Source organism: Megascapheus bottae, chromosome 4 (genome assembly GCF_031878675.1).
Source record: "Megascapheus bottae isolate mThoBot1 chromosome 4, mThoBot2.hap1, whole genome shotgun sequence".
NCBI lineage: Eukaryota > Metazoa > Chordata > Mammalia > Rodentia > Geomyidae > Megascapheus > Megascapheus bottae.
The window spans coordinates 58,561,892-58,575,723 of NC_143512.1; the positions used below are offsets into that span (position 1 = coordinate 58,561,892).

General features: G+C 37.5%; 1 protein-coding gene across 1 annotated transcript in view; it reads right to left on the reverse strand.

The window, feature by feature from the left end:
* Positions 1–13,832, reverse strand: part of Parp8 (poly(ADP-ribose) polymerase family member 8) — a 176,011-nt gene that overhangs the window by 47,074 nt on the left and 115,105 nt on the right. The window contains exons 9-11 of the mRNA XM_090331960.1: positions 13,770–13,830; positions 13,246–13,336; positions 3,205–3,271 (exon numbers count right to left, since the gene is read on the reverse strand). Of these exons, the coding sequence (XP_090188086.1) occupies positions 3,205–3,271; positions 13,246–13,336; positions 13,770–13,830 (219 nt within the window). The remainder of the gene's footprint in view (positions 1–3,204; positions 3,272–13,245; positions 13,337–13,769; positions 13,831–13,832) is intronic.

Here is a 13,832-nt window from a genome sequence, read left to right on the forward strand (position 1 = left end):
TATTTTATTGTAATTAAGAGAAGGGTTATATTCATCAGATAGAAGGTGCATTGCTTCACAAACATTGATACCCTTTCTCATGTCTTGGTCCCCATTTCCCTCGCCCCTCACTTCTGTATTTTTCTTCATGAAAAAGAAAGCAAGATACAAATGTAGCACATGTAAAAAATAAGTAATCAACAAATCCTATCCTCACCACAGCCCATTCACCTGTCATGTGCTTTTAAAAAATTAGGCTATTATTAAATTATTTTAGTTATTCTTACAAAGCAGGAATTTGCTTTATTCATTATGTCAATGACATTGCTTCATAGATGTATCCTGGAAAAGAGCTGTAGAATGAGCTCTGGGTTGTGACAGCATGTTTTTTTGAACAAAAAAAACAATGATGGCTACTAGAGAATCAAAGCTTCCAATTGTTGGTCCAGGAGCTTTCCCTTAAAGCTGCTACTTAAGTAGGCATAAAATTTTATAATGAAGTATTAAATGTGCAGTAAAGCCAACAACTTTACCTTCTAATTCTAGATGGACCTTCTTCCTGATGTCTCTGGGAAAATAACTTCCTAAGTTTCTTATGGTTGTAACTGCTGCTGGGGGTATGGAGAAAAGGGAACCCTCATGCACTGTTGATGGCAATATAAGTTATTGCATCCATAATGGAAAACAGTGTGGGGTTCCTCATGAAATTAAAAACTTAACAATGTTATGATTCAGCAATCCCAGGACTCGTATCTACCCAAATAATGTAAAGCAGTCAACTGAAGAGACCTCTGCCTTCCATGTTCACAGCAATGCCTTTACATAGACAAGAAATGACTCAATCATAGTGTGAAATCCACTCCCTCCCTACCGCACTGAAAGAACTAGGAATCCAGAGTGAAATCAGACAGACACAAGAGGACAAGTACTACAGGACTTCCCTCAGAGACAGAATCTACAAGAGCTGACCTCACCAAAGGTGAGAGCAGAATAGTAGTCGCTCAGGAATGAGGAGAGCATGGGCAGAGGCAGATAGGCCAGACTGATGACAGGCTAGACTGATGGGTGAGCACCAGATTACAACCAGATGAACACCATTTTAACCATTCCACAGAAAACACAAACACACACACATCATATATATTTATATATAATAAATATATTACTGTACATGATAAATACATGTGACATTACCTGTTAAAGTCTTGTATTTGTTTTGGGTGGGTCATGGGGCTTGAACTCTGGGCCTGGGCGCTATGCCTGAGTTCTTCAGCTCAAGGCTACTGCCCTACCCCTAGAACCATAGCACCACTTCCAGTATTCTAGTGGTTAATTGGAGATAAGTCTCACAGACTTTCATGCCCAGGCTGGCTTTGAACCTCGATCCTCAGATCTCAGCCTCCTGAGTAGCTAGGATTACCCATGTAGCCACCACGCCTGGCTCCCTGTTAACTTCTTAAAAATCTGGAATCTGATGTAGCTGCACTCACAGCTAGGCTATTCAGGAGAAGGAGCTTGGCAGGACCACAGTCCAAAGAGGACAGTCTTAACAAACAGTTAATGGGACTATAATCTCAAATATGAAGTCACGTGATGATACATGTGCATGATCCCACCTATACAAGGGGCTGTGGGGAGGAGAATTGGAGGAAGGAGCCAGGCAGTGGCTACCTCATTCCCAGAGGAACAGAAGAGTGGTTCAAGTGATGAGAGCACCTGAGGGAAGACGCCCTGTGCTCATTCCAAAAGAGTAGAAAAATAAATAAATTATTGAACAAGTAAACAAGATAAAACTTCTCTCAGTGCAACCTGTGTCATCTCACCCCCTCTTCAACAATGACTGCAGCACTCTAGATGTGTGGGGGAAAGCTGCAGTCCCTTTGCTGTGGAAGGCAGTCATCAAAGGGTACCATGGTCACAGCACCATAGCTTCCTTTAGGAAAATGAAACGAGTGCTCCATTGGGATTCATATTAAAACATGAGCCACTGGGAAACAACACTCTGGGCCTTTACTCACCCTAGTCCTTATTTACTTATCAGGAAAGGTGAAAGGCAGCTCTTATGTATGGAATTTGCCAAGGTATTTCTCTATTCAGACACAATTCCTTTCTTTGCTTTTGTATTCAGTTCTCTCAGTGTTTTTCCCCTTTTTCAGGAGCTTTATTCACTTTTTCCAGATACTTAAAATCTACTATGTTTTCTATTTCACATTTACAAACAATGAGAGTGTGTCAGAATCCTCATGACTGTATTGAAGGAACAGCATAGGTACGAGTAACATGATAAAGAATGTATCAAATTAAATCTGTATATACTAGATTTTTGAAGAACCAATCCCATCTATAAAATAAAATCAACTAAGGCACTGTGTTAGTCAATATGTAAATGAAAATTTACAAGTTTATGATCAAAAGGAATGTTTGAAACATGTAAGTATGAGAAACAGGAATGATGTAATAGCCCAGGCCCAGCAGCTATAACCTTGAGGCTACAAATAGCCAGAACCTGGTGATGGAGCCTGAAAGGCTGCAGCCTGGAGCAGAGCAGGAAGCTGGAGCTGAAGGACTAGTCAGCCCAGGTGACATCCTGGAGAAGAAATCAAGACAACACCCATCTTCCCCCTTTCTCCCTCTGTTGAACACATTAGGGATAGACCCTATGTCCACACAGATTGGTCATCTTAGAGACAGACCCTAGGCCTGCACAATCTGCCATCCCAGGAGGAGGCAAGATGCTGAATGCTAGGGAAAATCAGGGTTAGAAAATAGTGGGCACTGATACAAGGAGGAAAGAAAGGAAATTCTATAATTTAACTTATGGCAGCAGCTCTCAGTTTTAGGGTACTTTCCTGTCATGAAATGTTCATTTCTAAAAGTTTTTATTGAATAAAAGTGAAAGGAAGCCAGGTGCCTGTGGCTCATGCTACTCAAGAGGCTGAGATCTGAGAATAAGAGTTCAAAGCCAGCAATGCAGGGAAATATGTGAAATGCTTTTCTCCAATTAACTACACACACACACACACACACACACACACACACACACACACACACACACACACAAAATATGCTAGACATGGAGCTGTGGCAAGTAGTAGAACACTAGCCTTGGATAAAAAGGCTCAGGGACCAGAGTTCAAGTCTCAATGCCTACACAATAAATAAATAATTTATTAAATAAATAGAATGAGAATTACGTTATGTGTCATTATTCTTCAGCAAACTTACTTTTTTAGCTGATGCCCCAATCCAAATCTCTCTTTTGTAGAAATCTGAAAGACATCAACAGTGGGCACTGCAAAGGAAACAAAGCCGCTGTTAAGCACTGATGTTAAAACTCCATCATCAAGGGCCAGGAGTTTGGCCTAGTAGTAGAGTGCTTGCTTAGCATGCATGAAGACCCGGGTTTGATTCCTCGGTACCACATACGTAGCAAAAAGCCAGAAGTGGTGCTGTGGCTCAAGTGATAGAGCCCTAGCCTTGAGAAAAATCCAGGGACAGTGCTCAGGCCCTGAGCCCAAGCCCAGGGCTGGCAAAAAAACAAACAACAAAAAAAAAACTCCATCATTAGGCCGGGAGTTTGCCCTAGTGGTAGAGTGCTTGCGTAGCATGCACGAAGACCCGGGTTCAATTCCTTGGTACCACATGTATAGAAAAAAGCTGGAAGTGGTGCTGAGGCTCAAGTGGTAGAGCTCTAGCCTTGAGAAAGTCCAAGGACAATGCTCAGGCCCTGAGCTAAAGCCCAAGACTGGCAAAAAAAAAAAAAAAAAAAAAAAAACTCCACCATCAGCAAGGAATAAGATTGAAGTAGGTTTGTGTATGTGTATATTCACACTTAAAATACGGGGCACACAATTCTACACATTGCTACTTAAAGTATGTGTGTGTGTGTGTGTGTGTGTGTGTGCGTGCATGCACACACACACGCAATTTATCACCACTAATCATTACACACTAGTTATAAATTTCTGTATAGGGACAATACAGAAAAATAATAAAGATGAACCCTCAAAGTAAGCAAAAGGCAGAGAGCCATATAGAGGGCAGCTCAAGAATAATTTTTAAAGTAGATAGAGGTGTACTTCTATACACATAGTATTGTCAGAACAAAACACAGGAGATGTTGAGGATAAAAAGTAGGGGATTCAGACTCCTCTGTACAAGCTTCTCACTGGGTCATATTTCTACTAGGTACATGTGTATATACATATATATGGATGTATATATATATATACATATATTTCCTTAAACCATTAATATTTCTTAGAATTGTTAACTACTCGAGTTGCTCATCAATTGTCATTCACTAGCCAGTAACTAGAACTGCCAAGAATAAACATTCATAAAGAGAGTGAAAAAAATTGAGAGGGGGAGGGGAAGACCCTTGCTCTGCAGTGCAGAGGGAAGAGACACATCACAAGAAAGCTGAAATCTCTGCAGGCAAGTACAGGGAGAAGAAAGAACTTTGTACCCCATTAGAAGACTAGAGTGGAGAAGGACCAAAGCTGTGGGAGAGGGGAAATCTCTTGGGCAAACGGCAAAGAGTCAAATTGTTAAATCAGTTAAGCATGTACTCCTTGAGGCAAGAGATATAGAGATTAGGATGAGTGGGTGAATATTCTGACTACCTATATTCTCAGACAGCGAGTGACTGTGAGACTGGATTTCAGTTGCAAGGAGTAGTCAAGGGAAAATCCAGAGACTTAAAGCACTCAGAAAAGATATTTACTAGTTTCTGGTATGAGGAAGACTGTAAGTGGAACAGATTTGAAGAGATGAAGAAGTTACTTATCTGATTAAATATTCTGTGGACAGTACTGCAAAGGAAGGCAGAATTTCTGGAATGTAGGTAAAAAGAAAGGGAAAGTAACATACAAAAGAAAGAAAGAAGGAAAGAATAATAACAATAAAATGACCTTGTAGGAACTCAGACAGTTGCAGTCACAGTGAAGGCTGAGACAATAGAAAGCCAGCAAATACTATCTTGCTAAATAGGACATTTCCAGGTTACTCACATTCCACGTTATAGACCAAAATGAGGTCTGTGTTGGCTACTGCTCAAGGCAATCTGGCGTTGCAATCATCAAATAATCAATTTCTTTCTTTAGAATTGTTTAATCCTACTTGTCCCAAACCCAGGATTACTGGAATTTTAAAGTGAATAAAACATTCTAACATCTTAGAAGTTCAGTGGAACTATTTTTCTTTTAAAGATAATATGAAAGCACATTGTGTTTTAGAATTATAGAAGGTATATGATCTTTTCATAGGCAGAAATGACTAAGAACAGGCAGAGGATACTAATGGAACTTGGCTAACTTTGGGGCAAGGTAGAAAAATCCAAAATACTCTAGATGAACTAAAAATGTTCAATAAAAGATGTTCAAAAATACATAGAGAAGGAAAAAGAAACAGCAGACACAAACCATTATACAGAATATAAATTAATAACTCAAAGCTCAAAATGTGCCATGGTGTGTATAACTAGAAAATAAGTGCCAATATTTTATCAAAATAGTATTTTTAAGGAAAATACAAATTACACACATTAACTAACTCAAAGTAGTAAAAAACAAATGCTAAGTGACCCGAAAATCTTAAAATGCACTGAAAGAACTCACAAAAACTCAGTGATAAAATCCATATTATTGCCTATTATCTTTGATGAACATCGATGCAAAACTTCTCAACAAAATACTGGCCAACCGTCTACAACAACTCATCAAAAAATTATACACTATGATCAAACTGGATTCATCACAGGGAGGCAAAGCTGGTTCAACATACGCAAATCAATCAATATAATTCAACACATCAACAGGAGCAAGGACAAAAATCACCTGACTGTCTCAATAGACACGGAAAAGGCATTTGACAAGATCCAACACCCCTTTATGTTAAAAGCTCTGGAGAAACTAGGAATCCATGGAACATTCCTCAATGTAATAAAGGCTGTGTATGAGAAACCTACTGCTAGTATTACACTTAATGGTGAAAATCTAAAGCCATTCCCTCTAAAATCAGGAACGAGACAAGGATGCCCACTCTCTCCACTCCTCTTTAACATAGTATTAGAATTCCTAGCCAGTGCAATAAGGCAAGAAGCAAGCAAAAAGGGGATCCAAGTAGGGAAAGAGGAAATAAAACTATCCCTCTTTGCAGATGACATGATTCTGTATTTAAAGAATCCTATAGACTCTACTCCCAAGCTCCTTGAGCTGATTCAAAGCTTTGGAAGAGTAGCAGGCTATAAAATCAACCCTCAAAAATCAACTGCCTTCCTTTATGCCAACAGTGAGAGGAACGAGGCAATAATCAGGAAAGAAACTCCTTTCACAATAGCCTCAAAGAAAATAAAGTACCTAGGAATTAGCTTAACTAAGAATGTAAAGGACCTTTTTGATGAAAACTTTAAAACCCTAAAAAAGGAAATTAAAGCAGAACTAAGGAAATGGAAAAACCTCCCATGCTCCTGGATTGGAAGAATCAACATTGTGAAAATGACAATCTTGCCAAGAGCTAGCTACAAATTCAATGCAATACCCATCAACATCCCAATGTCATTCTTTAAAGAAATAGAAGAGGCAATCCAAAATTTCATATGGAATAATAAAAGACCCCGTATAGCAAAAACACTTCTTAGCAGAAAGAACAGCGCTGGAGGAATTTCAATTCCAAACTTTAGACTCTATTACAGAGCTATAATTCTCAAAACAGCTTGGTACTGGCACAGGAACAGGCCTGAAGACCAATGGAATAGAACTGAGGACCCAGATATTAAACCACAGACCTATGGCCACCTAATCTTTGACAAGGGAGCCAAAAAAATAGAATGGAAGAAAGACAGCCTCTTCAACAAGTTGTGCTGGCAGAACTGGTTAAGCACCTGCAGAAAACTAAAGCTGGATCCTTCTTTGTCACCTTGCACTAGAATTAACTCCAAATGGATCAAAGACCTGGAGGTAAAAGCTGACACACTGAAAACTCTACAAGAAGGAATAGGAGATACACTAGGCCTCCTTGGCACAGGTCGAAACTTTCTTAATAAAGACCAAGAATCACAACAAATCAGAGAAAGGCTGGATAAGTGGGACTGCATTAAACTGCAGAGCTTTTGTATGGCAAAGGACATAGCTAGTAAACTAATCAGGAAGCCTACAGAGTGGGAGAAGATCTTCACCAACCAAACAACGGACAAAGGCCTCATATCTAAAATATATCAACAACTCAAAAAATTGAATCACTCCAAAACTAACCTCCAAAGTAACAACCATCCCATTAAAAAATGGGCCAAAGACTTAAAGAGAGTCTTCTCTGAAGAAGAAACAAAAATGGCCTATAGACACATGAAGAAATGCTCAACATCTCTGGTCATAAAAGAAATGCAAATCAAAACAACTCTAAGATTCCACCTCACTCCAGTTAGAATGGCCAGGATCAGGAAAACGAATGACAACAGATGCTGGAGGGGATGTGGCCAGGAGGGATCACTACTACACTGTTGGTGGGAGTGCAAACTCATTCAACCACTATGGAAAGCAGTGTGGCAGTGCCTCAAAAGGCTAAACATAGAACTCCCCTATGACCCAGCAATTCCACTACTTGGTATTTACCCAACCACCCAGAAACAAGGACATACTAAACCCACTAGCACAACAATGTTCATTGCAGCACTATTCACCATAGCAAAGATATGGAACCAACTTAGATGTCCCTCAGTTGATAAGTGGATCAACAAGTTGTGGTATTTGTACACAATGAAATTCTATGCTGCTGTCAGAAAGAATGACATCGCCCCATTTGTTAGGAAATGGAAAGACTTAGAAAAAATCATATTAAGTGAAGTAAGCCAGACTCAAAGGAACTTAGGCTCAATGGTTTCCCTCATTCGTCATAATCAGTAGAAACCTTGGGCTCTACTAGCAGAGATTTGCAATAGAGCAAAATCTTGATACATAAGGACATATAATGTGAAGCTAATTGAAAGGACCTCCAGGATAGTGAAACAAAAGCCATATAATGAATGATTGTTGTCCTTAATGTACTGTGTTGTCTCTCATCTCCTTTGCTGTCCCTTGGTTATCTCAAATTGGTATAGTATCTCACTTTGTTATCTGAAATATTGAATTTATTTGTATTTGGATATTTGAAATTTGATAGGGAAGGGGGGAAAACCAAGACGGGTGGGGGGTGGGGGTGGGGAGGGAAACGGGTACCAAGACATATGAAAGGGTATCAATGTATGTGAATTAATGCACCTTCTATCTGGCAAATATCATGTAACCCTTTTACTAATTACAATAAAAAAAATTAAAAAAATCCATATTATTGTTAAAATTAATTACAACTGATGTATTCATTGTATGAATATAATGTACAAATAATCAGGGAAATAGTATGTGCAATGTATAAGGGAGCTTCACTACCTTGGTGATTTTTTTTTAATCTAGAAAGATTTCAAACTAATTTTATTAATATTTTTAAAAATTAATAACATCTCCAAAACCAGAAATAACAAACTGGACAATAAAATGGAGAATAAAAGTCTGATTACGCAGACAAGTACCCAGGAATAAGCCTACCTAAAACTAATGATCTTTGCCAAATGAAAGAGGAAAAAAATACAGAACTGTGAATGACACATAAAACAAGTGTTTCTGACAGTAAAAAACAAGTATTACTTCTTTAGAATTGCGTGCTGTTTTTAAACCTATTTCAAAATTTACACCAAATACAAACATATTCCCCCACAGGGATTATTTTGTATGTCAAGAAAGTGAATAGGAACTTGACAGGATGTAATACAAATATATTTTTCATAGTTAAAAAACAAAAGTAAGGGGCCGGAATTTGGGCCTACTGGTAGAGTGTTTGCTTAGCATGCACGAAGACCCAGGTACCACATACATAGAAAAGCCAGAAGTGGTGCTGTGGATTAAGTGGCAGAGCACAAGCCTTGAGGAAAAAAGTCCAAGGACAGTGTTCTGGCCCTGAGTTTAAGCCCCAAAGACTGGCAAAAAAAAAAAAAAAATGTAAGTTAACCATATCCTTGTCTCTCATGTTAATTTTGGTTGATAAGTAAGTGCTGCTTGATATATATGTGGAAATTATCCTAACGTGCTAAATGTAAATGTAGAGATTCCAATAAGAAGATCTAAATAAATATGGCTTTTCTGTTACTTAGTAAGTTTCAAATGGAAAACAAGCTATCTATTACATCAGAAATTGGACTCAAAAGCAATAATTCTGGGATATACACAAGAATCATAACAAATAATGTCTTTGTTTAAAGTCTAGTTTTCCTGATCCAATAACAATAAACCTTAACTTCAATTTGAAACTGGTCTAGGGCAAGCATTTCTCCAGGGTTTTCGTTTATTTTCTTGCGTTGTTTTTGGTGATGATCCTAGGACCTGAACTAAAGCCCAAAGGCTTGGGCACTGTCTTTGAACTTTTATACTCAAGGCTAGAGTTCTACCACTAGAACTCTAGTGGAGCCACAGCTCCATTTCTGGTTTTTTGGATAGGTAACTGGAGAAAAGAGTCTCATGGGCCATCCTGTTCAGGCTGGCTTTGAACCTTGATCCTCAAACCTCAGTTTCCAAGTAGCTAGGATTACAGGTAAGTCAGCAACATCCCGGAAAATTCTTTGCCTTTCTGTCCTGTTCTTTGCCAACCTGTTCTCACAAGTTGCTGTCAAGTTAGCCCTGGCCAAATATTGTATTTCAAATCAATGTAATTCACACTTTTCCAAAACACAGGAATAAAATGCTTTCTAAAGAAACTGTTAAGTAGGTCAGTCTAAATCTTGCATTAGTCACACATTTTTTTGCAAGTTCTTTTTACTATAACTGCTAACATTTCCAAAGATTCAAAACACAAGAAATATTTTCCCACCTCTTCATTTGCCTACAATAATCAGATTTATGAACTAAGATAAAACCTATTTTTCTGGAAGAATACATTGTATGTTCCTTTATCATTTTCTCCTATGTTTATGCATCATTTCTCAACTTGAATAGTAGTTTATTCTTCAAATTTTCAACAAGGAAAAAACTTTATTGCAATTTACTAATAAGACAAGAGTATGAGTAAATAATGTGGAATGACCCAACTGCATCAGTGTAATATGGAAATATGACAAAACTGAAAAAAAAGACTGGAACTGGGGGGAATACCATTCCATGGAAGAAACTTCTAGCATTTGCTACAAATGAGGCAGACTGAACCAGAAGACAGTGGGGTCTAAATGACTGGTTCAAAACTCCCTACTCTATAAAAGAAGAGAAAGGTATGACACCAGAGCTGTGTCTTTGGGGACTGGCTGTACAGAGAGAGGAAAGGGGGTGAAGGGGTGGAGCCCATATTTCTTGAACCCTGATCCACCCAGTTTAGGTCCTGTTCAATTGGAGGCAGGCTTTAAATGAAGATGCAGCAGCAAATCATTTGCTAAAGAATTGCTCAAAAGAGAAATCAATAGAGGCATATGGGAATATACAGAGAGAAAAAGATGAAAAGCCCAGAAAGAGTACAAATTCAGATGAAGTCCCAGCTTCAGTGTTATCCTATGGTTAAGAAAGCATAAAATACACCTTGACAAGTGTGTCTAGCCTTGAGGCAATGCAGGAAGGTGATTGTACTCTATACTCAGAGTCACACTGAAACAGTTACTCTTCAAATGGCAGACCAGCCTCTGACATGTCTGAGGATAATGTGCTGAAGGTATGTAAGACATAGCTACAAGGTGTGTAGGGCTGAGAGACAGGAACACAGCAGTAGGGGTTCAGGGATTCTGGGTGTGGCATTGAACAGTTCCCAGATTCATTTTCTCTAAGGTAGGGAAATTTTCTTTCCTTTTCTTAATGGGAAACACATATACACAGGAACAGCTTCAAAATAAAGCATGACAACTTCTGCTTGATCTGAGAGCAAAACTCCATCTGTTCAATGATAAATCTTGGACAGCTGTTGATTGATAGTTACAAAGTGGTTACAAATAACACTGATCAAATGATGCAATAAGATGCAAATGCAATAAAAATGATGCAAATGACACCACATCATTTGATGTAGAAGTCATTGATGATCAAGAAGGTATACTGGGTGATGAGAAGACTGTGGAAAATTTAGATACAAGCAAGATATGAAATTCAAGGCCAAATTATGGGAAAATTTCATTTGGAAAAGTAAAATCCAAGACCAGAAAACAACTGATGAGGTAGGTATCTGGTATGAAGAAAAATATAAAAACAAATGAGGAACAATATAGAAAACAAAATATCCATCCTATATACACGAGGACTAGCAAGTAAAAATGGTATAAGAAATAACTACCATAAAGCTTTCTTAAGGCAAAATAAGACCCACACATACCATGAAAAAATAAATACATAAAAAATTATACCAGGGAAATAGGCAAGACACACTAAAACATAAATACACATAAATGCAAAACAAATTTCTTTACAAATAAGCAAATTTAGAAATGACTTCATACCAAAGTTAGCAAAAGATGCTCCAACATTTTTGTCTTCTCTCACAAATTTTATTTGGTCAAATTAGTCTCATTCATAAAATAAAGTCATCATCAGATATTAAAAAAACATAATGGTCCAGCTTTCTTAGTTTATACATGATAAATATACAAAAATACACAACAGTCAAATGATTTAAAACATAGTGGGTAGGTTTTGATAACAAAGAGGTAATATTAAACAACAGAACATCTATCTAAATGTAAATTTTACTGATTGTTAAAATGTTTATAAAGCCATGCACATAAGAAAAAAAATCATAATTGTATTGTGAAGGAAAATCTAAAATTCAAGATTATGTAAAAATAAGTAGAGGCGGTATTAAAGCACATTTTTATCTCACATAACTAGAATTTGGCTGAGTATAGACTCAATTTTACTCCTTTCTCTAAATCTTACTAAAATGAAGTTCACGCCTGACAGCATTTTCCTCCTAACAAACACCAGTCACTAAAATAAAGGTTAGGCATGTAAAATAAAATATAGAGAGAAACAGCAAAATCCGTATGCCTACAGATCAGAATACTGGACAAGCATCATTCATTGCTTTGTTGAGTATTTAAATTACGGAGGATACTCATGAGACACCAAGTAAGATGCATATTTACTTGAGACTCAGGATGCATGTATCAATAAAACACCAAAGTACTTTTCTCAATAGGGAGAGATTATGAGTCATCCTTTTGGTCATTGCATTTTTATGTATTTTTAAAAATCACTATAAAAATATTTAACATTTGGCATTAAAACACATCCATTTAGTACATGCTATTTGTAATAAGAGTTATTTAACTGATAAATAATATATTACCCCCAAATAGAAGACTGATTTAGAAAATTAGAAATTGTCCTATAGAAAACCTCTGTGTGTGTGTGTGTGTGTGTGTGTTCCTTGATAGTCTCCATGAACAAATATGCAGATACCAGAGCAGCACATGACTGACTAAAGACAGCCATGGCTTGAGAAAGGCTTTTTATGCCCCTGTGCCTTGATTCTAAATGGACTGTTCAACTGCTTAGATGGACTAAAAACAATGGGAAATCCAATATGCCCTTTCTCTGGAGTTGCCTGTTCCTGCCTCTTACAACAGCTGCTTTTCAATCTTCATATAGGAAGCTCAGAGCATAAAGAATTCACATGTAAGTGAATCAATCTAGTGACTGAAGCCAATTGTGGGCCATGATGACACAGAGGTCTACTAGTCATTTTTATAACACACTGAACCTCCAACATAGAGAGGCATTTCAATACCAGCAGCCTCTCTCCCTACGTCACTGAAAAGGCTAAGCCAATGGAGATTCTACGTAAGAGGTGTTCCACTAAGGCCAGAACAGCAAGAAGTAAGGTTCTGCCGGTAGGCTGGATTTACTGGTAATCACAGGTAGATTGATCAGAAAATGAAAATGTCTATAAGGACAGCACTAACAATATCTACTGAACTTCCACTCTATTCAAGTACTCCTTTAGCTTTCACTAGGTGATGCTTTTTTTTTTTTTTTTACAGAAACATGGCACTGTCTGAAAATTCATGCAACTAAACGTATGTTTCTATCCCCTTAAGTTAAACTAAGAAGCTTAAGATATCTTTCTTAGGATAAAGCCCTATTATCAAGATGCAATCAGAGTAGGTATCAAGTAACAAGACTTTGTATTCAGAATTACAAAACACACTCTTTTTGCTTACAATATACAGCTAATTAATAGTCAGGAAAAAAACAGAGGAATGGAACTAACCTGGACCATTTAAGTACTGTGTAAGTGAACAGTGCAGTCGGACAATTATAGGTTCTGTTCGTATCACTTCCCAAGCCACAGCAATCTCCTCCTGCATATAAAAGCGGAGTTAGCCACATTTCACAACACAAAATGGAAGAACAACCAAAAACAATAACAACACCACCAACCACCAAAAACCTTTCTGAAACTTAAGCTAAAGATGGCACGAATTGTGAGGACTAGAAATTACCTTAACATTCACTGCTAAAGTATTTTCAATTTCTGCTTCAATGGGTCAAAAATAAAAATGGAAATTACAAAACTGAGGCATACAATGAAATGCTGTGAGTCCATAAACCTTAGCATATATTAAAAGAATCAAATGCAAAAGAAAAACATTTATCACCTCAATATCATTGAGCAGTCTTCATAAATCACTTAGTAAGTAATGGACACCATCTTAAGAACATTAAAAAATAAGTTTCTTTCTAGAATAAAAATGTACTAAAATATACCAGTATGTTACAGAAATTCGTACTTACATCAAGAAAGCTGACATCAATATGCAGATCAATGTCTACATCATCGATGGCTCCATATTCCCT